The sequence below is a fragment of the Macadamia integrifolia genome, chromosome 7 (genome assembly GCF_013358625.1).
Source record: "Macadamia integrifolia cultivar HAES 741 chromosome 7, SCU_Mint_v3, whole genome shotgun sequence".
Taxonomy (NCBI): domain Eukaryota; kingdom Viridiplantae; phylum Streptophyta; class Magnoliopsida; order Proteales; family Proteaceae; genus Macadamia; species Macadamia integrifolia.
The window spans coordinates 35,526,023-35,540,200 of record NC_056563.1 but is presented as its reverse complement, the minus strand read 5'-3'; the positions used below and the strand labels follow the sequence as shown (position 1 = coordinate 35,540,200).

At 38.3% G+C, this 14,178-nt stretch overlaps 1 protein-coding gene across 2 annotated transcripts in view; it reads left to right on the top strand.

The window, feature by feature from the left end:
* Positions 1 to 13,907, top strand: part of LOC122084207 (5'-3' exoribonuclease 3-like) — a 24,294-nt gene extending 10,387 nt beyond the window's left edge. Inside the window, exons 12-24 of one of the 2 annotated variants that reach the window (XM_042652288.1) lie at positions 368 to 739; positions 960 to 1,055; positions 1,215 to 1,310; positions 3,991 to 4,061; positions 5,225 to 5,353; positions 5,430 to 5,506; positions 5,591 to 5,631; positions 5,744 to 5,818; positions 5,929 to 6,086; positions 9,997 to 10,113; positions 10,218 to 10,293; positions 12,816 to 12,895; positions 13,011 to 13,907. In XM_042652288.1, coding sequence (XP_042508222.1) covers positions 368 to 739; positions 960 to 1,055; positions 1,215 to 1,310; positions 3,991 to 4,061; positions 5,225 to 5,353; positions 5,430 to 5,506; positions 5,591 to 5,631; positions 5,744 to 5,818; positions 5,929 to 6,086; positions 9,997 to 10,113; positions 10,218 to 10,293; positions 12,816 to 12,895; positions 13,011 to 13,695 — 2,073 coding nt within the window. In that variant the 3' untranslated portion in view covers positions 13,696 to 13,907. The remainder of the gene's footprint in view (positions 1 to 367; positions 740 to 959; positions 1,056 to 1,214; positions 1,311 to 3,990; positions 4,062 to 5,224; positions 5,354 to 5,429; positions 5,507 to 5,590; positions 5,632 to 5,743; positions 5,819 to 5,928; positions 6,087 to 9,996; positions 10,114 to 10,217; positions 10,294 to 12,815; positions 12,896 to 13,010) is intronic. The other variant, XM_042652290.1, reaches the window with a different exon arrangement.
* Positions 13,908 to 14,178: the final 271 nt, after the last annotated feature.

Sequence of the window (14,178 nt, the reverse complement as noted above, 5' to 3'; positions counted from 1 at the left end):
CCCCCCCCTCTCTCTCTCTCTCTCTCTCTCTCTCTCTCAATTGGGGTGGGGGAGGCATAATTCCATGGACTGAAAGGTATAACATAATTTACATCCTTGTTACGAACTATGAAGTGCTCAGTGTAAACGATGTTGGATTTTGATTTATTGTCTCAATGGTGATTGTTTAGATCTTTTTTCTAGAGTTTGTCAGCATTTAACTACTGCTATTATTCTACTGCTGCCTCGGTTATGATTCTGGCCAACTTGTTTGCATTTGTTCTTGATATCACAGGATAGTTACATCTTTTCAAGGCGTCATTCTAGTATCTATCATCTGACCTGCAGATTCTTAAATTTGATTTAAGTTTCTTGTTTTACTTCTCAGCGGCAGGCAGAAAGAATCAAACGTGAAAAGGCACAAGCAAAAAGAGGCGATGACGCTGAACCTCAGCTTCGACCTGATTCTCTAGTACCAGTTGCTAGTTATCATGGTTCTCGTCTTGCTTCTGCTTCTTTGCCTTCACCATATCAACAAACAGGATCCAGATACAGTTCTGGCAATTCAGTATCTATCAGAAATGGACAACAACGCGGTCAAGCTGGCATGGGTCTGTCACCACTTGACACTAAGAGCAAACAATCTGGAGCACCAGAGGGAAAAGAACGAGAAGTCCGGAAAGTTGCACGCTTGTCTTTAGGGTCATCCATTGGTGCTGCAATTGTTGATGCTGAAAATAGTCTTGAAGAAGAAGTAGAAGTATGTATTTTTTTTTTTCTAGTAATGGGATACTTTGATATAATTTTGATCTGAGTCCCTCATTCTGTAAGCTTCTTTTTGGAACTAGTTCTACTGACAGTGAGGCTTATGTTTTAATATTTTTTTTATCCTTTACTGGTTAATAGATAGCTCTTTAAGGGTTTTATTTGTCGTTTATAGTGTTAACAGTCGCTTTCCTCCCCCCCCTCTTGGTTGCTAGATACGTGATAACAAAGACGAATTGAAAACAAAGCTTAAGGATTTGCTTCGTGAGAAGAGCGACCTATTTAACTCTGACAATCCCGAAGAAGACAAGGTTTAAATTTGCAGATGCATGATGATTACTTTTTATCTGAACTCATTATATGATCTTATCTTGATAAAATTTAGTCCTCTGCATTAAACTCTTGTTCTTCTTGACTGCTTGCACTTATGGATGCTTCTAAGCTGTGATATGATTTCCCATGTTTATCAGGTCAAATTGGGAGAGCCGGGGTGGAAAGAAAGGTACTATGAAGAAAAATTTTCTGCAAAAACCCCTGATGAACTCGAAATGATACGGAAAGATGTTGTAAGTAAAATGAACTGAAATAGGAAGGAAGCATCATGTCTCTTATCTTAAACCATTTTATCACATTTAATTCTTTGTAGGTTTGGTCATCGAAATGCTTTTATTAACGCATATAGCAGTTATTGGGTTTGTTTTGTGCATTCATCGTGTTCAACCTATAGTTGTTAGGTCTAATGTTTGACATTGTATGTCTTAAACATAACACCGCAGCATGGATGCTCATCAGATTTGGTGGGCTCTTTTGGTGAAAACTACAAGTGAGATGAGTTGGTTTCTGATTTCGCTCGTGTGTGTGTGTGTGTGTGTGCAGTTCAGGATTGGTTTAGACCTTCCCTTTTTTTGAGTCTTTTATATAAGCTTGTAAGGGGCTACGACTCTGTACACTAATTTGAATGAAGAAGAAGCTTTCAGCTCAATTGGTCAGTGGATTTTTGAGTGTTGCATCTCTGGGTTCAGATGTGCTTCTTGCTGTGGAATCAGCAAGGCAATCAGCTGGATTCCAGATTTTTATTTCCTGTCCTTAACTCCCATCGAAACTCTGTTCTTTCTTTCCTATTTTATTTTATTCCAGATCTGAGATTTTCTCCATCAATAATTCAATACTCTGTAGATTTCAAACCTGATCATACATACAGTAAGCACACTCTATGGTTTCAAAATCTGATTTTGCTACTGTTTTCAAAGAATCCTACTTCAAGTTGGGTTTGTAGTTCTATCTTATTTTAAGATCAGTTTTGAATATTGATTTTCTGTTTTAGAATAGCATCCTATTATTATTGCTTAATTCTGTGACTTTTTTATCTCACTTTTGATCATTGTTGAGTATTCTGCAATCAGCATCCTATTCTGGAATTCTGTTTCAAGTTTCTTATTCCTAGTAGGATGCCAATCATGCCACTATAACTCCAGATCTGAGTCAGATTTTGAGTTTTTTCTTCCTCTGAATGTGACTTTCTACCAGAATTTTAGGGCCATCTGACTTGTTGTTTATAGTAATTCAAATCTTGAATCGGGTTCTTTTACTTCACTGTGATTCTGGAAATTTTGAATTTCTGAAACCTATCATCTAAGGCTTCTAGAATCCCATCACTATGATCGGAATGTTTTGACTGAGATGCATCTGGAGACCTGTTCCATGTCAATCTGATATTATGGATTGCAGGCCTATAGCTTATTAACACTCTAGGCAGATTTAGGGGTTAAAAGGAACTAGGACTGGTTGGTCTTTTGTTCATTGATCTAAAACATGACATGTTAATTTGAAACTTGAACAAGTTGACTTGATCAAATTTTGAGTAACCTAGGTCCTTCAGGTCAAGTTGTTAGCTTGGCTGGTTTCATCAGCTAGCTTGGTTCAACTCACCACTTGACTTGGCCTTGATTCACAAGTCAGCTCAGGAGTCCATAACGTTGCGTTTCAGAAAATGGAGAAAACAGTCAATTACTCTTTGCAGGACTAGTAAATGACACTTTAAAAGGAGAAAAAGGCCTTTACCATCAGACTAAGCGGCTGTATTGCATTTTATTACTGTCTTTTGTATATCGTATACCATTAATGAATTTTTTTTTTCTGTTTACATAATTTTTTTTTTTTTTTTTGTTAAAGAGGTAGAATTTATATTAATCTAGTGCAAAAACAGCTTGTACATTTCCATTATGACAACCCAGTGCATGAGGTTCTGCTACTGCAGGGTCTGGGAGGGGCTTAAATATGTGTAATTTGTTCTAAATTTTATTTAATGTATTGTTGAGTCACCTATTGAGTCATTGAATCTTTGCACTCAATAGATTTTTAGTGTTAAGTTATTGATTATCGAAATATTATATCCAGGTCTGTCTTGGTGAGATGGACTGTAATCATTAAAGGGGTCCCTACCTGGATTGTTGTGGCTTGTCTATATTAAGATGGTGGTCCCGATTCATATGCTGCTCTATTCTTCCTATTCATAGAAGACATCTTGGTTGTTCTCATTAGATCCATTGTGATTCATTTGAGGTTTGGTGATTTTGGGTATCCAGAAACCCTGTTTTGTTAAACACCTGTGATACGTTGATTTTCATTTTAATTATAGTGCAGTGTGCTGTAGGTTGTACCTTAGACAGCTGTTTTAGTGTTTTAAATGGTTTTTGGGAGGGTTTTGCATACTGAATGCATAGTCCACTGGTTGGAGGGAGTGAGTGCTTTATCATAGGGAAGGCTGGTGCTTCACAGCTTCTCACTTATTTTCCATGGTCTAAGTCTATTTTTCTAATTTTTATTTGATATATATTAGGGTTGTTCATGGGCACCAGACCCTATCGTATGTTGTGACTTGCATGATGATTTCCATCAGAATTATACTGTTCTCAACAATCAAATAAGTTTAAATATAGTCATAAAACTGGTACAGAATCAATTCAACCAAATTCCTTCAACTTTATAATAAATTGAAAGATGAGATGTCCTGTTACATGGCATAAAAGCATTATTATGGAAATGTCCAATCCAGGCCTATTTAACATGTTTTTGCCGCCTTACTCATTATAAAAAAGTGTAATTGTATAATTGCCTCGAATCATATTTCATTCAGGTGACTAATTGAATTTTGTCAAATAAGGGTGTTACTTCATTTTAGTTTGTCTGTTTTGGAATTTTCTTTTCTTTAGGCTAATATAATTTTGAACTTCTTTTCTTTGGTAGGCCCTAAAATACACAGAAGGCCTGTGTTGGGTTATGCACTATTATTATGAGGGGGTTTGCTCTTGGCAGTGGTGAGTGTGCTTTTATTTGTTTATTGCTTGTCAATATGTCTGTCTTTGTAATTGTTATTCATTTCATTTCTTCTTGTCTTTCCTTGATTATGGGAGATGTATTTGTCCAGTATATCTTACTTTATGATGTGGTACTTTTGAATTGGGCAAGTTTTGCACTCTACGGGCAATCTTGTTTACTGTCAGAGAGGGCCAAAGTGGCCATGTGTTTTAACACTTCGTTTCCTCTATGTTTGAGGTTTTTCAGACCGATTACACACTGCCACATGGCCCAGTAAACAGGTTTTTTCATTCCCTTTCTATAAACAAATAGTAATCTACCTTGTTACAGCAGCATTGAAAAAAAATGCTCTTCTTTTTCACTCATGGCCAATAGTTACAGGGTGAACCTTCCCTGTGAGGAGAGTCAGGCGGCCTGGCATGGACCACCAACTCTGCTGATGTGCCAATCAGTTCATTTTGTTTTCTGGCTACATTTACTGCTTGTGGTGATCATTGGTCCTGGCCTATGAGATTTGACTATGTGAGAAATCTGCTCGAATGGATAAATAATAAATGCAACTATGCATTGAATCCTTTTGAATAATGAAATAATGTCAAGAAATAATATCAAAAATGAAGAGGGGATTTGATGATTAAAGTATCTGATCATGGTAATTTTTGGCATAGGCCGTTAGGTTGGATTTAGTTTTGGTTTGTTTGAGCTACACGATAATTGTTTGTTCTACTACTGTTGCCCCTGAATGTGAGAAGTTGTTTATACTTTGGGTTTTCTGGGAATTATGAGATTTGAGTGTACCTGTTTTATAGGAAGACATTTATTGTATGCTTTATATGTACCTTTCTATTCGTATCATGCATAAAAGGTACATTGGAATGTCATGGAGAGGCATGTTGTATTTAAAGTTTTTTTTTTCCTTGTCCAGCAATGTGAAGCTTATCCATTGCTTGGTAACTCCATGTAACCCCCATGTTACCCCGACCCCAAAAGAAAGGAAGGGGTTGGGGTTGGGGTTGGGGAAGTTAAAAGAAGTAATCCTGATAAATGAATTTAATTGGTCTGTAAACATGCAGTCATGACAGTAGTGTTATAACTTAGTGACTTTCTGGCTTGTATGGATTCAACTTAATTTAACATTCTCACTGTCCTTCACTCCTTCCAGGTTTTATCCTTATCATTATGCACCCTTTGCTTCTGATCTCAAGGATCTTGGTCAGTTGAACATAAGCTTTGAATTAGGTGCTCCGTTCAAACCATTCAATCAGCTGTTGGGGGTTTTTCCAGCTGCAAGGTTGTCTTTAGGCCCATGCTTTGTGTTTTGAATTTTCCATATGTTGTACTTGCTGACTGCTTGGACTTATCTCCAGTTCTCATGCACTTCCCAAGCATTACCAGAGCTTGATGACTGATCCTAATTCACCAATTAGTGATTTTTATCCGATTGGTATGCTTCATTCTTTTATCAATGCTTTCTCAGGTCACAGGCCACATGTAGGAATATTGACTTTTTGGTGGTTGTGTTGATCAGATTTTGAAGTTGACATGAATGGCAAGCGGTATGCTTGGCAGGTTGTTTATTCTTTCTCTTGTATATAACATCTTGTGATTTGGATTATGGGTCAGAAGGTTGACAGGATTTATTGGTTTGTTGTTTTCTGCCTTTCACTTTCTTTACTTGAAGGGTATTGCGAAATTGCCTTTCATCGATGAAGGACGCCTTCTTGCTGAGATAAAGAAGATTGAACATACATTGACGGTAAGTTACTCTTGGGACATCTTTCATGAAATTGGTTTCTTGATGCTGATTTCATTCCAAGACAGTTTAGTTCCAATGAAAAATTTGTGACATGTTACGTGCTGCTGTAGGAGGAGGAAGTTCGGAGGAACAATGTGATGTTTGACATGCTCTTTGTGGCATGTTCTCATCCTCTCTCTCCATATATATTTTCTCTTGATGACCGTTGCAAACAGTTGTCAGACAAGGAACGAATTGAAGTCAAAGAAAAAATTGATCCAAATGTGAGGTCAGTATTTCAAAATATCAGCAATGATTATGACATTTATTTGGCTTCAAATTACTTTTTTCCTTCTTGTGGAAAGAACTAATAGTTTATCTTCCTCCCTCTCTCTCTCTCTCTCTCTCTCTCTCTCCATGTGTGTGTCCATGTGTGCCCATGCCTACCCATATGTGTTTGTGCACGTCCATGCATATAAATATGATGTGGGGGTGTTAGATGAACATGGGAGAATATATTTTACGTTCTTGGCCCTCTTAAAATTTCAATAATTTGACTGATGAGAAATTTTATCAGAGATCGTGAGAATGTCTAGAGGGTCATTTCCCATCTCAAACACTCCACATAATACCTACTGACGGGCAGGAATCTGTCTTGATGGGGCTGGTTGAGTGGTAATGGTGAAGGGTTAACAGCTGACATTCTGGACAGCCCCAAATCAAAACCATATTGCACCTAATCATCTGCAGCCTTTCATTCTCGTTTTTTTGGGTGCTTGATTTTGAATACAGGGTTGTCTTGTATTGATTCATCTTGTTCGGCTCATAAAATGCTCTGCCAGGATTCAATTGATTTAGGATTAGCCAATCCTTATGATGTAAAGTCAACAAGAATTAAGCAACTTTGGGATTCAGGAAATCAATTTTAAGTTGCTTTAATTTTCTGGTATGCAGCATATGCCGTATGGGTATGTAAATTCAATTTCAAATTTGAATGATGAAAACTAGTTTAGGCTAAAATTGGAGAACCTGAATTAGGAATTGATGATATATGCGATGAGTTTGGGAGTAGCTATTATGTTCAACATTTTGACCTTCCTTTAGTAGTCATTCGTAGTCTGCATTCTTCTTGCTGTAGTCATCTCTTCATTGGAGAACTTGCTGCTGCAATGATTGTCGTAGTCTATCTCTTTACATTTGCTGGGCCTGGCATTTTTGCCTTGGTTCTGGAAGGTGTAGATGTTCTTTAAACCATCATTAGCTACTCTTATCTTGGACGATACTGTTTTTTCCGATTGGATGTTAGCAACATTATGGAAATGGCACTACAACAAAGCTGATCTGCATTGTCATGAACCACAGATTTTGCCAAATGCATTCTGCTGTTCTTCAGCTGTGACTTGTTGACCCACTTGTATGAAATGAGTGAATTACCCTGTTGTGGCAATTGCATGCCTCAAGTACCGCTTCATACTTCAAATGTACGTAGGACACAAGTCACTAGTGCAATTACTGTTAGGAAGCATCTAGGTGACAGACGAGTCAATAGTCATGCCAAACTTATCAGCCACTTACCAATTGTGTTAACTTCAAACTCATCATCAGTATCCAAAAACACGACATTAACTCAAATTTGTCAGGGGGAGGGTAATGCAGGAGTAGATTACAAGAAACTACCCCAGCAGTTTATATTCCCAAACAATACAAATAGGAGCAGGAAACAAAGAAATAAGACCATCAAATAAACCTTAAAGGATACAATACCCATATAGGAGCAAAACCAGCCCAAAACCTAACCCGTTAGGAGAGAGAGAGACCTGTTATAGAGCTGGAGAGAAAGGTGCGGCCAGGGTTGTAGGAGTCTGATTGAGTTGCACTCTTGGGCGTAGATAGTCCCTAGGGAGGGTACAAAAACCCCCAAAGTTGAGAGGATTCTGACAGCTAGTTGTGAAGTTACAAGTTTTCTTGATTTTTTGACTTAGGAGAGAAAACTAAGAAGAGCCTTCAAGAACAGCAGCTGAATGCTTCCAACAGTGACTAAGTAAGGATCGTGGGACCCTTATGAGGCCTGGAATACCCTGATTGAAGACCTGGCTGAAAAGAGTACAAAAGAGAGGAAGAGAGGAGATCGATCTCTCTCCTATTCCCACTAGGATTGCTGATCGGTTCTGATTTCTGGAAACTTTTATCAAAAGCTGAACTATACCTCTTGAATGTTACAGCAAATAAAATAAAAAAGAAAAATAAAACAGATGGGGGGTTGAGAAGGGTGAAAGAGAATAAAGGAAGTGGCTATCTCAGCTTGGGCTTCTCATCCACAACTATTTCAGCTGCTCTAAGCATTTAGTTGCAAACTTTCTTTCATAAATGCAAACTTTCTTTCATTCAAATCTGTCCAATAATGGTACATATGCCTCTCTATTTATTGAGGGGAAGTTTACAATCATACTAATACTAGGAGCTAGTTTCCTAATATGACTAGACACTCCTATTACAACTAGGACCTAGTTTCCGAATAGGACTAAACATTCCTACTACAACTAGGAATTCAAAATAGGACTAGGACTTGACTTTATGACTCCAACATGGAGTAGGACTAACTAACTAATAGTCCATATAGGACTTTACAACGAACTAATGGCCTAATGGGCCTTTATTGAATTAAATCGCAACTAATTAAACTAATGAATAAAATCCCGTTTTCCTACCTTCTACCCATATTTTAGGCCTATTAAAGTGGCCCATTTCAAAAAAACCCATGGGATCAAAGGCCCAACGCATACATAACACAACCCAAGGCTTATTTGCAATAAAATAAGCCCAAGTGACTTATCTACATTAGAAGGGGGGTATGCATTAACTCAATTGGCCGTCAATCTGAATACTTCATCTGACAAGCATGGTCTGATTTTCCTTCTGCTCATCTTCAACTTGAGCAAGATTCTTTTAGGGCACTCTGCCTGATTTACCACATCTGAAGCACTTTAAATCCCCCTTCTTTACTTAGCTTTGCACTGTTATATATGAGGTGTCATCTCTCTACCCATGGAACATCACTAGAAACTCATCAAAATGCAGCCATAAATCATCCTCAATCAGAACTGGGTAGTGGATAGCATTGTCACTATGGTATATGAAAATCAAGCAGAAATGCTTTGTTTCTTGCCTTGCTTATACAATTGCAGTCAAGGCTGCCTCAGCTCTCGTATCTAAAACATGTAGGCATCCCATAAAGTTGATAATTTCCTCACTTGACATGCTAACCTGCTGCAAGTTTCTAAAGTTGCTATATGGTGGAATCATAAATTGACAAATTTCATTTTGAATTCCAAAATATTTCAATTCCAACAGGGGACAAATCAATGGAAAATTTAAATGTTTCAGTAATTTCAATTGGAGCTGATTGAATTCATCAAAATCAATTTCCTGCACCTCAGCCCAAGTCCTTTCCTCTCTGAATGTAGAATTAGGGGCTGTTGCTGTTTCCATCAAATTATAGTGGCATTATTCATATAATGCTGTTGCCACCAGGTGAATCTTGGAGCCTTAATTTTAATCTATTCTACCCTGTCATGAAAATAAAAATTTCCTTCAATGTATGTGAATTATTTTTAATCTATCCCTTTTAGGATCAGCATCCATGTTATATGGATTCAGGTACAGGTATGGGTACGTCTTGAGGAGTGATCCACATAATATGCAAAAATTAGGATATGGCACATGTTACAAAAAATGGGTATTGTTATGGATACTAGGCCAATTAATGTCAAACAAATGGGTCTAATGTGGCAAAAGAGGGTCGGTGTTTAATCTTCTTCTTCTTCTTCTTCTTCTTCTTTGGCCATGTCCAAGTTGTCCTGCTGGGTATCATGATGTTTTGAAATGGAAATCCAGGGGTACTTAAAAGTGTCTGAGTGACAGAAGTCGGCATTCACTGGCTTCTAACACTCGTCAATTCCTTTCTGCAAGAATGGCCTGCTCTGAAGTTACCGCAACGCTTAATATACCTTATCCTGGTCCATTACTTGTGTTCTTTGTACGGTTTAGTCCTCATTGTGTAAGCATTTTATTTTGACCTTCATATTGCATGTGCTTGAAAGTTGAAATAATTCCCGTTTGCTACTAGACGTTGTTCCACAAATTTTTGTTAGCTATACTTTCATTTAAAGAAGTTCTGGGCCCATTTTCTGATTATTTAGGGGTACATGCAGTGGTGGAATGAATGGGTACCTATCACTTTGTGGTGGAGATCCTTGCCCTCCCATCTTCAGGTCTCCTGTTGCTGCAATGGAAGATATTATGAACAATCAAGTCATGTAAGCCCTCACTCAAACTGAAAATATACTGAACTAGACCTGCATCTATGGTGATTTTCTTTATTGTTTCTTTCACTTAATGTATTCTTCTTGTGGCTTTTCAGATGTGCCATATACAGACTCCCGGATGAACATAAGCACATCACTCGACCACCAGCAGGAGTTATATTCCCAAAAAAGGTAAGTAATGAGATCTCACAGTCTGTGTGGGTGATGTTCATTTACTAGTTGCTCTGTTCTCTTCTTGGTTTTCCATTCTCAACATAAAAAATACCCCATGTTAGAATGCTTTTTTTTGTCCACTTAATTATTCACAAGTTAAATACCCTGTGCTGAATCTCTTTTTGGAGATGCACAAGTAGTCATGTGTTTCATGGCATTTGTGTGTCATCACAATATTTTTTATATCTTTGACTTTTTTTGTTGTTTTAGATACATTTATAGCCAAATATCAATAACTTACGTAAATAACGTATAATGATATTAACATTTTTATATAAGCAAAAATTTTCTCAGTGATGAAGCCAAATGGCCATTACATCTACTTATATCTGCACTGTATTTTAACGGTTCCCAATTTTCCCAGCTGTGGTCTTGCTTTCTTTGCTCATTTCCATATATTATTTAGTTATTTCCCTATTTAAGTTTCCTGAATATGAAGTGTTTCCACCATAGGACCTTGTTGGAGTTGGGATTATATGTCTTTGTTTTCCATTATTGTTTTTCTGTGGTTCATAATCTGACATTTTGAGTATAAATAATTCCATATTAAGTTTACGTAGGCCCTGTTTGTTTGATGGAGAAAAATGGGGTGGGAAACTTTTACTTGTTTCCCACAAACTACCACAAATAAGAGTGTTTGGTTAGGTCGGTTGGGAAACTTACCAGATTACCTCATTAAATGCATTTATTCTTGTTTGGTGATGCGGCACCCCACTTTTCCACCCCTCATTTTTAAATTCTTTGGAGATATTCATGGAATAGCTCATTCTCTATCTCCCCCCCTAGAATCCCACCACACCTCCATTTCTTCTCTCCCACCAAATTCCATGATTTCCTTCCCTTGCCAACCCGACCCACAACATGTGGGACCCACTTCACAAGTTTCCCACCCCTTTTTACCTTCTAAACAAACAAGGCCTTACTGTAAATCTACTGTAGTTAATGATATCATCCTCGGGAATTTGTAGGTCAGAAATTCTCATGAGGTATGAAAATTGTGGAATCTTGACAACCAAATTACATCAATATTTTTATTTTTATTTTTATTTTTATTTTTATTTTTTATTATTATTATTTTTTTAACTTAAAAATGAAAGATGATGTATTGTTATATTCTTCAGATCAGATGTCCTGACAATAAGCTTAGAGGATTTGTAGTAATTATCTTCATATGGTCTAATGGAAATTTAAGGCAGCTTAGATGCCAATGGTTTCTACTCATTAGCTTTGACTAAACTAGTGAATTTGGTAACATCCATTAACTGCCATGTGGTGAGTGGGTCCTTGTGATGGAAGACCTTCCACCCATCTTGGTGAGGTTCCGGCACCATATGAGCATCACGTGGGAAGCGAGTCCAAAGCGATAAAAAATTATAAAAATGGCATGTAGTAATTTGAATCAAAAAATTTGCTCTCTTGTAACTCATGTGATGCTCATTACATGCTGCAAGTGTCAGGTCCTCTTATGGACACAGACATGCTGCCAATTGTTGTACAAAATTGACTAGCTTTGGTGAATGTTAGCATTCCCCATGTGTGTGTGGGTGCATCAGTGTTGGGGGGGGGGGGGGGGGAGGAGGCATTGTGGGTGGCATAGCCTTTCCATAGAATTTACAGAGTGCTCAACATGCAACTCGTGGAGGGTTCTAGCATTATGTGATGCTCATTACATGCTGCAAGTGTCAGGTCCTCTTATGGACACAGACATGCTGCCAGTTGTTTACAAAATTGACTAGCTTTGGTGAATGTTAGCATTCCCCATGTGTGGTTGCATCAGTGTTGGGGGGTGGGTGTGTTTCTGGGGGTTGAAGGGGGGGTGGGGTGGCATAGCCTTTCCATAGAATTTACAGAGTGCTCAACATGCAACTCGTGGAGGGTTCTAGCATTATAGCATGATGCATAAGGGTTTCTTAATATGCCTAGAGAAGTCACTACTTAGGTCCTTGGCTGTGATATGCCAATTCCATCTGGTTTTTTTTTTTTTTTTTTTTTTTTTAATGGGTACTTGGCTTATGAAATTAGTTACTGTTTACATTTCTTTTCTTCTCATCTCCTTTTTCTGTCTGTCGATAATAGTTATTTATATTTTTTTCACTCGTTTCCGGATTATTATAATGCCTTACTGCCTTACTATCGCTTGTGTGTGTGTGTGTGCGTGTGCGTGTGTGTGTGTGTGTGTGTGTGTGTGTGTGTTGCTTCATTGAGTCACACCTCAACATTGTTCATGATATCCCTCACACACTTGCAGATGCCTTGTACACATTTGAGTTTTACGAACAAAATTGTGGGAGAGGGGGGAGGCTGGAGGGTCAATTCTGTTACTGGCAGAAATGTGTAGGACTTAGTGATTTCATATTATTCAGTGCTTTTGGTTGAGCTTGCATTTCATATTTTAGTTGTGCAGTATGCTGATGCATGTGAGCCCTGCTTTGGTTGTACAGCATTTTATAATATTTGAGTGTCCTATTGTGCTGTTGCAGACTGTTACTATTGGGGATCTGAAGCCACCACCTGCATTGTGGCATGAAGATACAGGCAGGAGGCCAATGGAAAATGGCAGGTATGGAATTATCTTGTTTTTGTTTTCGTGCCAGGTGAGATTATTTCCAAATTTTGATGAATTATCTGGGATTAAACTGAGGCTCAGATTCATGGGTTTTGCCTTTTGATTTCAGGCAAAACCACCACGGAAACAATACAGGTCGTCACCTTGGAGAGGCAGCACATAGGCTTGTTGCCAACACCTTGCAGTTAAAGAGGGACACTATCAGGGGTGACCGGATGCATGCCTCACCACAATCTTATTCTGCAGGCATGTATGGTGCACCACCTTCCACCTATGCAGACGGTGGCTACCACAATCTTGAACATCAGAGAATAGCTGATTATACCACTCATAGTGGTAGGTATACACATACGAACAACATTCAGAATCACTCAGACCATGGGTATGGGCAACTGTATGCTCCACCAGCTGCACCTCATCCTTATGGAAGATCATCTCATCGTCCTCAGCATGGAAGTAATAATTGGCAGGCTTCCCATCCTGTAGAGCATGGTGTGCATAACCATCCTCCTGGTTCATTTCAGAATGATAGGGGACCCGGTTATTACCCTCCTAGACAAGTAGCACAAATACCTGTACCAACTGGAGCTTATGGTTATCCAGGTGGTGGATACAGTGGTCGCATGGGTTACCCAGCGTCTGGAGTTAGTAATCAACATCAACAGGTAGGTGTCTGGGTATCAAGACCAGATCAAAGGGGTGGTGGTCACCCTCAACAATTCGGTAACAGGTACTCTGCTTTAGACAGAGTGGTAAGTAGGCCACCACCACCCCCAGGATATGGCCGTTACTAACCTTTTTCCTTGCTAGTGGAATATCGGGTGGCCTTCATAGGGGTAATGTTGTACAATAGTGATGGTGTTACTTTATTTTTATTATTTTTTAAATTCAGTCACCTCCCCCACCAAATTTGTTCAATTTCATTTTGTAACTTCACATTATATGCATTGCTCAAAATGGCTGTAATAAATTTGCTGTGGAAATGCAAAGATTTTGTTCAACCGAAGGGTGCTGCTTATTATCAATGCGTGATGCTCTGTTATTCCCATGGTTTTAGGTATTGGCATTCGGCTGTGGTCAATACCTGCCTGATATTGTATTGGTGGTATAGAAACGGAGAAGGGTAAAATAGTAAAAATATTCTGTATCAGTAATGCCAGCTATCAATAACAGTCCTGATACAGTGCATCAAAACCGTGGTTATACTCTACTACATTCTAAAATGAAACTGTAATCTCAGGGAACTGTTCTGTAGGACCTAGAAATCGTGTCATTAT